The sequence below is a fragment of the Thunnus maccoyii genome, chromosome 23 (genome assembly GCF_910596095.1).
Source record: "Thunnus maccoyii chromosome 23, fThuMac1.1, whole genome shotgun sequence".
In the NCBI taxonomy this organism is placed as follows: Eukaryota; Metazoa; Chordata; class Actinopteri; order Scombriformes; family Scombridae; genus Thunnus; species Thunnus maccoyii.
This window is the reverse complement of record NC_056555.1, coordinates 23,686,463-23,700,204: the sequence shown is the minus strand read 5'-3', so window position 1 is coordinate 23,700,204 and position 13,742 is coordinate 23,686,463. Positions and strand designations below refer to the sequence as shown.

The 13,742-nt window shown below is 37.5% G+C and overlaps 1 protein-coding gene across 7 annotated transcripts in view; it reads right to left on the bottom strand.

The window, feature by feature from the left end:
* LOC121890750 (calcium-activated potassium channel subunit beta-4-like) overlaps window positions 1–9,854 on the bottom strand; it is a 43,477-nt gene extending 33,623 nt beyond the window's left edge. The window contains exons 1-3 of one of the 7 annotated variants that reach the window (XM_042403287.1): window positions 9,761–9,854; window positions 3,231–3,340; window positions 1,564–2,114 (exon numbers count right to left, since the gene is read on the bottom strand). In XM_042403287.1, coding sequence (XP_042259221.1) covers window positions 1,564–1,728 — 165 coding nt within the window. In that variant the 5' untranslated portion in view covers window positions 1,729–2,114; window positions 3,231–3,340; window positions 9,761–9,854. Of the gene's footprint in view, window positions 1–1,563; window positions 2,115–3,165; window positions 3,196–3,230; window positions 3,341–4,479; window positions 4,643–4,879; window positions 4,916–9,760 lie in introns of those variants that run through there. The other 6 variants (XM_042403282.1, XM_042403285.1, XM_042403281.1 and 3 more) reach the window with 6 other exon arrangements.
* Between the last annotated feature and the right edge of the window lie 3,888 nt (window positions 9,855–13,742).

The following is a 13,742-nucleotide window of genomic DNA, read 5'->3' as shown; positions in this document are numbered from 1 at the left end:
TGAATAAATTCATGAAGTTTATAAAATGCCAAAAAAGAAAACTGTGAAACATGTCTATCAAAATATCCCTGAGCTGAACAGTAGGTGACATCTTCAGATGTCTTGTTCAATCCAACAAAGTCCAAAATATTTAACTTAGATTAGATAAAACAAATAAATCATCAAATTGGAAAAGCTGATATCAGAGCCTGTTTGGTATTTTTTGCTTGATCAATGACTTAAAGAAATAATAAATGTTCAAAATTTCTGTTTATAACTAATCATTTCAGCCAATAATCTATTAATACTTCTAGTACTGCTACTGATAGTAACCCCAATAAACTAATAATACTCATAATAGTAACTAGTTTTAATATTGCTGAAGCAACTATACAATAAACTAAAGGACAAGTGTGTCTTAAACCAGCAGTCAGGTGTCTGTAATCATTCCTCCTGTTCATACTGGATATTAAAAGATCCTTCAAATGTGCTTTCAATGGAAGTGATGGAGGATAAAATCCACAGTGTGTCCACACAGTCATTTAAAAGTCTGTGTGAAGCTTATATTCAGCTTCAGCAGTCTGAGTTAGTCATATCAAGTGGATATCTGACACATTTACAGTCTTTTTAGTATCAGATTCCCTCTTTGTGTTTCCTCGGACAGTGTTTCCCTGTTGAGCTGCAGGTGGAAGTATAGTAACAAAAAGACTTTGGCACTAAAAAGACTGTAACGTTGAAAGATATCTACTTGATTTGACTCATTTGGACGCTGAAGCTTCATATTAGCTTCAGATCAACTTTTAAATACATTTTTGCACAGAAGGAGGACTGTGGATTTTGTCCTCCATCACTTCCATTGTAAGGTCATTATGAAGGGATCTTCTAATGGTCAGTATGAACAGGAGGAATGATTACAGCAAGAAAAACAGCTTTAATGTTCATTTGGGCTCCTGACTGTTGGTTTAAGACACACTTGAAAAATACTACCACAGCGACTAGTACTATCACAACTACACCTGAATTGGACACTAATAGCACTAAAAATACTACATTACTAATACTAACAGCTGCTTGTACTACTGTTGTTATTGCCAACACTTCCACTGATACCAAAACAACGACTACAATAATACAACTAGGCTACTAAAATACTCCACTGTGATAATACGTCACTATTATTACGATTACTGTTACACTCATAATAGTAACTAGTTTATCTTAATAGTAAAACTCATACAGGTAAAACAGCTACTACTTAAAAGCTGGATATTATATTATTAATACACAAAAAATACTAACAATATTTTAATATCATTAAAAAATACTACATTACTAATACTAGCAGCTGCTTCTACACAACCTACACCAAAACTACTACTACAATAATACAACTACTAAACATAAGCACAAATACTCCACTGTCACAAGTTACGTCACTATTATTAGTATATATTATTGAGCCCTAATACTTCATCCACTAACCCTCCAACTACTACTAAGTACTACTACTACATCAACAACTACTACAGTCCGTAGCTCCGACACCACCACCGGCGGCTGCGCGGAGCTGGTACCCGGGCTCACCGTGCAGTTGGCCGGCTTGCTCTGCAGGCTCTGCAGGGTCGGGCTGAGCCAGCAGAAGCCCAGGATGAAGAGGCTGAGGATCCCGCAGGCGATCAGGAACAACCCCAGCCGGATGCTCTTGTCCTCGGCCTCGGAGTACTCGTACGACACCCGGATCTTCGCCATGGCAGCCCCGCGGAGACCTCCGCCGGCATGGAGAGGAGGAGGAGAGGAAGAGGAGGAGGAGGCGGAGGAGAAAAAGAGGAGGATGGAGGATGATGAAGGTGGAAGAGGAGGAGGAGGAGGAGGAGGAGGCGTTTGCCAGCCTGCTGCTGAGAAACTGTTGAGTTTAAACACCGGCTGCTTTCTGTCTCTGAATCGGTTTTATCTGCCTCTGGCTTCATTTACCCTCCCTCTCTCTCTCTCTCTCTCTCTCTCTCTCTCTCTCTCTCTCTCTCTCTCTCTCTCTCTTTCAGACTCTACTGCCTCTATTTATCTTCTATTTTCACTTCCTCTCCTCGTGAGCTTCCTCCCTCCTAATTTCTGTCATTTATTCTGCTCATTTTAAGTCTCTGTTGCAAAAGAAAGTAACACAAGAAAAAATAAAAACCTTTTACTACGAAACAACCCTCAACTTTCCATATTAAAGGGTCAGTTCACGCAAATGAACTTCACTTAATAGCAGTGGTTGAGGTAGGCTACTCATCATTTACTTCAGTAAAAGTAGCAAAAATACTCCATCAGTAAAAGTCCTGCATTTAAAATGTATTATCAGCTAGATTTACTGAAAATATCAAAAGTAAAAATACTAATTTTGCAGAGAATCAACTGCCATGACTGTGTAATAAAGTACATTATTAATACTACATGAAAAATCCTACTAAAGTAAAAAGTACATAAGTATTATGAGCTTGATGTAGTTAAAGTATTGCAGTAAAAGTACATAAGTATTATGAGCTTGATGTATTTAAAGTATTGCAGTAAAAGTAGTGGTTTGGTCCCTCTGACTGATATATTATTATATATGACATCATCAGATTATTAATAGTGAAGCATCAGTGTTAGAGCAGCATGTTACTGTTGTAGCTGCTGGAGGTGGAGCTAGTTTACACTACTTTATATACAGTTAGCTAGTTTAGTCCAGTGGTTCCCAACCTAGGGGTCGGGGCCCCTCCAAAGGGTCAGCAGATAAATCTGAGGGGTGGTGAGATGATTAATGGGAGAGGAAAGAAGAAAAAACAAAGTTCTGATACACAAATCTGTTTTCAGTTTTTGGACTTTTTCTCTAATCTTTGATTTTTGCTGAAATATTGGATCATTTGAACATTTATTGAAATGAAAGCATGTGAGAAGTTTAGAGGGAAAAATCACTATTTGGTGGAGCTGTTAACAACTCATAGACATGTGAAATGTGACCCCGACTACACACTGCTTTTTGTAAGACGTCAAAAGCCAAAAAGGTTGGAAACCACTGGTTTCATCTTTAACAATGTGTTGTATTTTAAAAGCTTGTTATATTATCCATTGTGTCAAATCTTCATCTGAAAAGTAACTAAAGCTGTCAAATAAATGTAGTGGAGTAGAAATATCAAGTATAGAAATGCTCAAGTAAAGTACAAGTACCTCAAAATTGTATTTAAGTGAAACTATTATACTGATATGTGTGTAGTGTTCAGTTGTCCACATACTTTTGGCCATGTAGTGCAGCCTGCAGATATCTGGGATGTTTCTGTGGTTTCATCTCTCTCGCTCTCTGTTTCTGTCTGCAGGTTCAGTGATGCTCGGTCGTCACGGTGGCCTGATGATTCAATCCAGATTTATATGTTATTTCGCCACTGGCTGCTTGTTGTTCTCTCACTGTTACATGCTGGATGAGATAAGCCTCTTAGTGCAGGGAGAGCACATCACTCTCTCTCAGAATCCTCCGTTTCTCAGGGCTTCATGATTGCTTTTATAAAGGACAAATATACTAAAAAAGTAGGGTCTTGATCAACTTACCAATACCAGGCAGTTATTGATAAAATATTTAACACAATGAGATGAACATCGAGATTAAACCTAAGTTTTAATGATTTTGAAAGTTTAAGTTTTCAAAATCTGCCAATCTCGAATCAAACAAAAATAACATCTACAGTAACTTTTTTCTGCACTGATGATTGTCGGGAGCATATTTCCATCTTTAGATATTTAATGAAATAAGTTAACAAAATAATCTCACCGAAGGTTAATTTGGAAAACTGGACTGAATTTTCTGAATACTTTAAGCATTTTGACTTCTCGTTCACGTTAACGTAAATACTGAATAAATAGTAATAAAAAAAGTAAGTGAATAGTAAATGGAAATTTTAGTCTTTACAAAAAGCTTCAGAACAACGACTAAATGTTCCTTGTGATGAGATTATTTTGTCAACTTCAAGGCCAAGAATGAACTTGTTCACTGTTTGCTAAGTCTCAACCCCCTTAATCAATACCAAAGCACATCAAGCAGTTTACAATGCTAACAGTGGAATGATTATCATCAACCATATAATTTTTTAAACAAAGGGTCTTTGTTTTCACACAGAAATAAACAAAATCAGCTTCTCATTTCTGGCCAACAGAAGGTGATTTTGTCGTCTTAAATGACAGTTGTTGCCAGCAGATTTTATCAGCTAGCTAGTGTAAGCTAATGCTAACATTACAAATCTGCAAACTGGCTAAAAAACTGTGCCTGCAGCTGACTTTTTAATGTTGTTTAAACTTAGAATCTTGTAAAAGGGTCTTAAATATGCACACGATCACTACATAATTACATGATATACAGTAATGCTAAAATATTGAGGCTAAAGCTAACAGGTCTCAAGCAAAAAAGTTTTAATATAAACCTTTGGTGCTTACTGTAGAAAAACATAAACTACTTGGACAGGCATTAAGGTTATAGATATTTTTAAACTCTACATTTCAGTTGTAGTAGATGAGATCGACAAATGCATAGATTGTAAAAAATATGGAGCCACCATGACGTCACCCATTGGTTTCTGGAGAGCGGTTTTGAAGCTTAAAGTGGGCGTCTCCGGCTGGCGCCATCTTGGCAGTACCTGACATCACCTAACTTCCAGCTAATCCAAAATGGACAAAGAGGTGGAGCTGAGGCGGCTGAATGAAGCCTGGTTGCTGAAACAAGCCACCTAGCGGTTAGTGACCTGTCACTCAAAGTGGCCACGTCCTTAATTATTACCCTCATAAAATTTAAATGGGTGAGTTATAAAAAATCACTGTCTGTACCAGAATATAAACATGTTTATTTCTGCTGTGAAGTTGGGCATTTTAACATGGAGGTCTATGAGGATTGACTCACTTTTGGAGCCTCAAGTGGCCATTCAAGGAACTGCAGTTTTTGGCACTTCCGCGTTAGCTTCATTTTTCAGCCCCGGAGGTTGCTGCTTGGACAAATGACAGTAAACTTAATATCTTTGGGTTGTGGACTGATGTGGACGTTTGTGGACATTTATGGACCAAACAACTAAACGATTAATCGAGAAAATAATCGACAGATTAAGTGATAATGAAAATAATCACTAGCTGCAACCCTAATATATATATATATATATATATGTATGTATGTATACACTGATGAAGGAAAGTTTCTGAAAACAAGTTGAGAAACAGTTTAAGGATAAAATCACAAGATGGGAATGTCTGTTTTTGTCTAATTCAGTGAATTAATTACCTGACAATTCAGGAAAATGCAACATAATGATGCAAAAATAAAACCAATGGCAACCACAGTATAAATCTCTGATGGTAGACATTACGGTAATATTACCACTACCATCATATCAGCCAACCCTACATGTATTATTATTTTTCACGGTTATGTAATTTCAGGAACATTATCTTGCTGTTTTCTATAATAGAAACTCACTGGGTCGTTGTATTTGTTGAATGATGTGTTTTTAAATGTGTATTGTCATCTATAATGTCTATTATCTTTACTGTACTTCATTACTTGCTGCTGTGATGACACAGTGTCTTTACGTGGATCGATAAAGTTTCATTTCATCGTGTTTGTGTTTGCGTGTGTGTGTGTGTGTGTGTGTGTGTGTGGACTGCTAGAGTGTGATCGCTGTTAAAGATGCAACCAGCCGTCCAAAATGGCCTCCAGGGACCAACGATCAATGAGCTGACTGAGATGTATTGACTTCTCTCCTTTTCAGCCTGCAGTGAAGAGTCCAGTCTGTGTAAAAAAGGCACTTGTTGACACGCCGAGGGCTGAGGATCCAAAAACCATATCAAACACACTATTAGGTGTTTGTGCAGAAGCTGTTATGATGTTCCTGCTGGCCGGTGGTCTGTCCCAGCCTGTCCAAATATCAGACTCTTTTTGTAAACACAGACACCATCGTCCACATTTCTCATCTTCTATGATTACTTAATTGATTGATGTCATTAGTGTCAGAGGAGATATAACTGTGAATCATTGGCATAGAACTGGTAACTGACTGTGTTTCTTACTAATGTGACCAAGTGGTAGCATGTTAATGGAAAATAGTAAGGGCCCAAGAACGGATCCCTGTAGGACAGCATAGTTTAGGCTGCTTTTAATCATTTGTTAACTACCAGGGGGCAGAAAGACTGCTGAACACAGGAACAGAAGCTTATCAAGTTGTTCTGGCTAACATGTTAGCAAACAGCAACCTATTTAGACATCCAGTAGACACAGAACATCACGATCGTCCCATTGGTGTCATGTTTGTGTCCAACTGATGGATGTAAAGGTGTCCAGAAAGAAATTGAAGCAAATTTTTGCCTTTGAAAGACAAATTTTTGCCTTTCTCCTTTTTCCTCTAGTCTCTCTACGTTTAAGTAGATACGTAAATCCCCGAGATATGCACAAATGTTTTGCTCAAGCTGAAACATTTTGAACTCACATGGACACATTTGTGTTTATTTGCACTGCCCTGAGGCAATTTGTGCCTAATCTCATCTTTCCATTGGCTTTGTATGCAATCATGCCACCTCTAAAATTCACTTTGTGTGCTGTCTGAACACACAGTAAGTCCAAAATCAACTCTTCTTTTAGCTCTGGTTTGGTCTCCACCAACTCCTGAGAAAAAAAATCTGTCTCTTTAGTTGCTAGATGTTCCACTTTCTTCACCAGCTAGTCTCTAACTTTGTCCGCTGCTTGGTGCAGGGTAGGTCATGTACAGTGGTGTTCATCAGAACTTGTCTCCTGGAAATAGCTGCTTATAATTTTACCGCAAGTTTGGAGAGTCTAAGGGACTGAACCACACCATCCATGTGCAGCCAGAAAGAAAACAATGAGCTGAGGAGGCTAGAGGTCAGGGTATGCTCGAAATGTATGCACTGTTTCAGAAAGTTTCAGGAGCTGTCACAGGGGTTTCAGACACAGTTTGACCATCCAACAAACACTTCTGTTGGAGTATACTGATGTCCACAAGTACAAAAAATCGCCAAAGTCAGATAAATCAACCGGTTTGAGAGTCTCTCTTAACCATGTGATGGTAGTCAATAATAAAGATAATTATTAGTTGCAGCCCTGATACATCTCGTTCCAGCTCTGACACTGAGTGAAATATTCAAAATCAGAGGACTTTCTATGGCTGCACCATTTCCTCCAATGTAAACATTTGATATATGTCCTGTGTATCATTTTAGACTCATACACTTGCAAATTTCAGCTTGACATATTTGGTATATTTGCAATGTTCCAGATGTCCACCAGAATTACAAATAAAGTTCTGTGGGTTTGAACAATGCTAGACTGCACAGCATGTTGTCACAAAGGAAGAACTTGTGTCATTTTTATCTGCAGTTCAAACATTTAATCAGTTTTGTTGCAGGGGAAAAATTTAGTTTTATCATCGAAATGCTGTTTAGAATTTAAGAGTCTTTCCTTCAATAAACACTGAATACCGGAAGAGTTTTCTTTTTATGAAAATGGTCAAATAATAGTGAAGTTATTGAATCCTGTCACTTTTTTGCAGCTGCATGGTAAAAATATCAGTGTTGACCTTTAAACAATGATATCCTTCAACCTCTAGTGGACGTACGGTATTATCTCCCTCTGCTGCGGCTCTGTCTCGGCCTGTTGCATAAACGTGAAGCACTGAAAGGCTCCAGAATAAAGCCTCAGCATTATGCATTGGTAATCAGGGAGGCATGTGGCAGGATTATTATCATCTCTGTGGATCAAAAGATTACAAATAATAACGGACATCAGCGTGGAGGAACACGTGTCTCTGCAGAGCACTCACAAACACCGAGCGTCAGAAAACAGCAATATGAGGAAGAGCACAGAAATATCACTCAGCACACCTGAGATTAAAACTCAGACTGGATGTAAACAAGCAAAATGGAGGGAATTGATATATACATATATATACATATATATATATATATATACACATCTCCAGAGATGTATTAGCATGAAGGATGTAAATGATGCAGACTGTGTCGACAGTTGGTACCCTCTTTGGACTGGATTTGTGCTTTCAGAAAATAAAACAGAACAGATAGAAAAGGGCATCGTCTGACTCAAATCAACATTCAGACGATGCGATCAGGCTGCACAATATTTGCTCCCGCTGTCCTCAAACAGCAGAAGTCGTGCTGCTGTACAAAGAGCGGCTGTGCTTTCACTGCAAAGGCAACATTTGGTTGAAAATCCCACCAGCGGCAGGTAATATCCCTCATTATGGAGACGATGGCTGCCACTCTCAAAGCATTGTGATGTAAAAAATGTAATGGAGTGATGCTGCAGCCCTGTTCTGCACCATCATACTGAGGGCAGCGTATTATGTTCAATGTGTTATTTCGACTCCAAACATTGACAGCAGCAGAAGCCGAACACAAAACGACAGTCAGTCCTGTAATTTGACAAACGAGGAAGTTACGACAAAATTTCAACAGGTTGTATAAAGTTTAAAATACTGTTTCTCAACCAGTAATGATGTGGATGCTTGGTTCTTGAAGTGTTTTAGTGATTTTAAATGAATTTTGTTCCCTATCTGCATTAATTTAACACAGTCTCTCTATTAATTATTGCCTTTATAATTGTTTTACCTTATTTAATTACATATAATAGTCTTGGTTTATGTTGTTCACAATTGTGTAGCTTAACTTTTCATTGTTGTTTTAATCTAATTTTTTTCTATAACTTTATATAACTAACATTATTAGATAATTAGTTTTTGCAACAAATAATAAACAGCTGAATTTATCACACTGCTTTCACATAGTCAAGAATAAACTGTCACAGATGTTTTAATCCTGTTTGTTGAACAAATAAAGATATTATTATCATCATTAAAGGAAATACAGAGAGTAGTAAAAAGCAAAGGATAAATATCCATCTGTCAATCTCCCAGAATGATTATTATTATTATTATGACTTTAATTGACTGTTCTTTAACTTGTATTGTTTGGAGACAATCCACAAGTATCTTTGTTTTCATCAATACTCTCTGCAGAGTCTCATGTGTGTGACTGGGTGTATTTACTGGTCGGTCTGTGATTGTTTGACCTTGAGGCAGACGAGTGTTGGGTCGATACACATCAGTCTGGTTTTTAATCGTGTACTGAAGCCACAATAATAAAGGTTTTGTAACTTCTGTACTTAAATGAAGTAGTTTGTCTTGATATTTTTTGCAAGAAGAAAACTCAGCAACACAAGTTTCTTTAACTCTTGGATGTTAGTTTCTGCTGCATCTCAACAGCTGTGGAGCTCCGACTGATGACTGATTCATTACAGATTACAGGAAACTTGTTGTTGTTGTTGTTGTTGTTGTTGTATGAGACAAGGTAACAACAAAAAGACGTCATGAGTCGTGATGTTGTTTTCAGTTAAGTTAATGTTGTGTGACTGTGATGTTTAAAAGAGGAGTTTCTTCATCTGCTTTAATAAGAAAGTAAGTTTCAGTTTTAACTTCTCACATTCGCCCACTCACTCTCACACTCTTTGTTACACTTTTTTTTTTTTTAGATACGTTGCATAACTGCTATTTAAACACTAATAACATTATATTTATATTAACTGAATATCAGGAGGCATGGAAACTATATATGCAGAGAATTTACAAACTAAATACAAGCAAATGAAAGAAAAAAAGCAGTTATGAGTCTTGAGTTTGTGTGAAGTTCAGCACTGAAGACTGAGACTTCCTGTGAGAACATTTCCAGAGCACCAGGAACAATTTTAGTAACTCAGGAACTCTACCTGATGTTTCCTGTGATGTTTCTATCCTGCTGTTGTTGTGTGAATATCAGGAGATAAACAGTCGGTGCCGTTAAACCGCCGCAGAAGAAGAAGAAGAAGACACGACGGGATGACGTCATTAAAAGAGCGACAGTCAAAGAAAAACCATGATGGAAAAATGACGTTTCTGTTAGTTTCATGTATTGATGTGAGGAAGGTTACAGTCTCCTCATCTTCACTTGCTGTTTGTTTGTATTGAATTCGGGTGCAGACATGCTTGATCTTTGTGAACTTTGACATCTGGCGTCATCATCGATTTCAAACATTTTATTTGTGATGTTTGTACTTCTTGAAAACAAAGTTAGCATTTTCAGAGAAACTCAACCGATGATCCAGAACTGGACCAAGATAAGAGAGAAACAGCTCCAACAAGTCGGTCGTCAAATACAAAAGTTCCTGGAACTATTCAGTGGAGAAAGTTTTAGTTCCTGCGGTCTAAACGAAGGTGACGTTTCTGATCGTCTCTCGGGATGTTTGATATTTTAAATCAGTGATGTAGAAGATGAAGGACTCGATGTTCCAACAAAGCATATCATTGTTTTAATTCAAGCAATTAGTCCATTAATTGATTAATTGATTACAAAGTGCTTCATAGAGCAACAAAACCAGGACAGATTTAAATAAAAGTAGCGACAGTAAAATAACTGTTAAGACAGTCAACAACCAGTTAAATAATAGAATATTACTGAGATGAAACAAGGTAATAAAAACACGTATGTGCACGTGTGGATACATATCTACACCAAATCATAAACATACATGTAGAAGATTAGTCGATCGACAGAAAAATAACAATTTCAGTCATTTTTCAAGCAAAAATAGTGAAAAGGTTTCAAACGTTCTCCAGCTTCTCAAATAAGATGATTTGTTGCTTTTCTTGATCACATATTATTGTAAATTAAATATCTTCATGTTTTTGACTGTTTAACTTTTGTTAGTCGATCATCTGAACACAAACATGATGTGATCAGATGCAACGTTAGTTCCTCCATCACTCTGCAGTTTTTCTTTCTTCTGTTTTTCGGTTGGTTTGAGAGTTTGGAGTCGTTTCCTCTAAATTTAACAGCTGATTTTAATCTCCACTGTGTCTCTACCGCTGCAGTAAAATCTGCCGGTTTCTGCTTTTATCACCACATTAAGTCTTTATTGCTTTTACCAGAATGCTTAGCGTCTGTATGGTGTGTGTGTGTGTGTGTGTGTTTACCTGCAGGCTATAAATCAGCCCTCGACCCAGAACAGTCTCCAATAAACTTCATTTTATTCATTTTCTTCAGCCGTCACCTCGTCATCACACATTCAGCTGCTTGGAGCGTAAAATTAACAGTAATGAAAAGTCAATTTAATCAATTTGCTTTCGACAAAATTAGAAGCGTTCAGTGTTGTGCAATAATACAAAATGTTTCCTGGCTGCAGAAATATTACAATAATCTTCTCTGCTTCATATTACTCAACATGAATCCTTTCAGTGGATGTAAATAAGAGATTCCGAGAACATAAAATATGATATATATCGATCATTTATAGATTAAATAAAGATTGAAGCGTCAGTTTAATCAGTGCAGTTGACTTGCTCGCCTGCCTGTTGAGGTTTCTTTAGCTTACAGCGCCCTCCTGAGGACGAACTACTGAAACACAGCTGACAAAACAATCTCACCTCAAGGTCCATTTAGTAGCTGCTCCGGAGCTTCCATTCATGTCATTTAGTATTTTGCCCATACGTTGTTTTTGATCTCGTATTGTAAAGAATCTTTGCATGAAAGATGTTTTACAGATAAAGTTATTATTAATGTTTTGTCAGCTGCTGTTTTCAAGGTCAAGAATTAACACTGAAGTTTAACTTAAGTGCTACAAGTCCATGAGAACAACTGAGCAAACTCTCACCTGCTGATGAAGATGTGTGAAATGATTGAAAGTTCTTTAAAAAAGTCACTAAATGGACCTTGAAGTGAGGAGTGTGGACTGTGTTTAGTGACAACAGTAATTCATTTTCTAATATAATCTTATGATCTGCTGCTCATGTAAATACATATTTCTGTCAGGCAGAACGTAAATCGGTTAGTTAAGATGTTCTTGTTTATAATTCGGGAAGAAACGAGTCAGAAGTCGCTCATTTTAAAGTCCTCCTCCAATCAAAAACCATTTTTTTTATTCTTCAGTTGGACGGTTGTGCAGTTTGTTTTCATCTTCATCTGTTAAAAGAGGAAAGTTTCTCTGAACTCACCTTAAATCTCAGTTTAACACGTTTACCTACGAGCACAAACACGGAGGATGAAGTGATGAAGGAGACATCATCATCATCAACATTTACATATTCAGAGATTCAGGATTTTTACATGAAGGAGATTTCAGTTTGAAGTATTTTTTTTTGCGAAAAAAACAAACAAAAACAAAACAAAACGTCAGATACAAATTATTATTCAAAGCGTCTTAAAACTTGTCTGGAGGGCATCTCTGAACTTTTACATAAACATTTTATATTTAAATACACACATATAAAACTACAGCTGAAACTACTGATTAACTGATCAGCCAATCAGAAGAAAATTAATTTGTTACCAGCGTTTTAATTGTGAAAATTTGTGTGACAGTAAACTGAAAATCTTTGGGTTTTAGACTGTCGGTCGGACTTTATTTTATTGACCAAACACTTGATTAATCAAAAATGCGATAATTAATTGTTGCCCCATATGAGACTGATATCTCAGTTTTCTATCAATAATTACAGATCTGACAATAAAAGAAACAAAAGCTCCACTAAAAGCTTTCTCCACTGAGTAAGAAATATGTTAGACGTAACTTTAAATATATATATATATATATATATATATATATATATATATATATATATATATATATATATAATATTTACAGTGAGTGTTCTAAAAGTTATGTTTGAAGAAAAAGAAGGTTGTCGTCGGACCTTCTGGAGCTCCTCCGTCCTGGAAAACAAAAGATTTTTGCACCATAAAGACTAAAAAAAACACTCAGGACTCCTCGTTCAGTTTCATTACCAGAATATTTATTTTATTCTTTTTTCTATTAAAACACTAGCTGCCATATTTAATAAAACAGCCAACGGCCAAGTGCCTCAGTCCTCATCCTCCAATCAAAATCTTCTCGAACAGGTCACATGGGTCTGTGGGCGTGTCCTTGGCTTTGCTGCTGCAGTGTGAACGAGCTGGCCCCTGTAGTCACGGCAACAGATGTCGCCGCCGTCGCGTCGCGTCGCGGCACAGCGGTTGTTGTTGTTGTTGCTAAAAGGTTGGTGTCGGTGGAGTCGGGCATGGTCCCCTGTAAACCGTCTCCATGGTGGTTTCCGTGGTAACGGGAAGTCTAGTATTGCATCGTTTACTGGCGGCCAGAGGAGGGAGCGCCTCCTCGTTTCTGACTATTTCTCTTTTTGTTTTTCCACTTTTCTTAAAAATACTGCCTCGTATGTATGTATATATAGAAAATATATATATACACATGACTGAACATCGGTGCCTCCTGGAGGGAATTTAAAACTAATGTCATGAAATGGAAATAAAAATTTAAAAAATATGATACTTAGCCTTAAAGATGCAATATGTAAGATTTGGCCACCCGCCCACCCCCCTTCCTCTAAACCCACCACCACTCTCAGAATTATCACTGCATAAAGGTTACTGTTTACAGAGAATCTGTGCGATGGCGTCGTCAACATTAGATGATGCAGCTGAGATAACCGGCTGTCTCACCCGGCCAGCGGCTGCAGCAGCGGCATCTCCAACCATGTCGGAGCTAATTTCCAAACAGGCGTTATTTGGATAAACTGACCACATATTGGGAATCTAAATGTTCTCGCCTGAAAAAACTTGAAGTGACATATTAAACAGTCCTACAACGAAACTCACAGCAGCTTTCAGCATGGCTCAAAATCTCCGCCATTGCTGGCCGGTTGCTCGGGGCGACGCTACTTCTT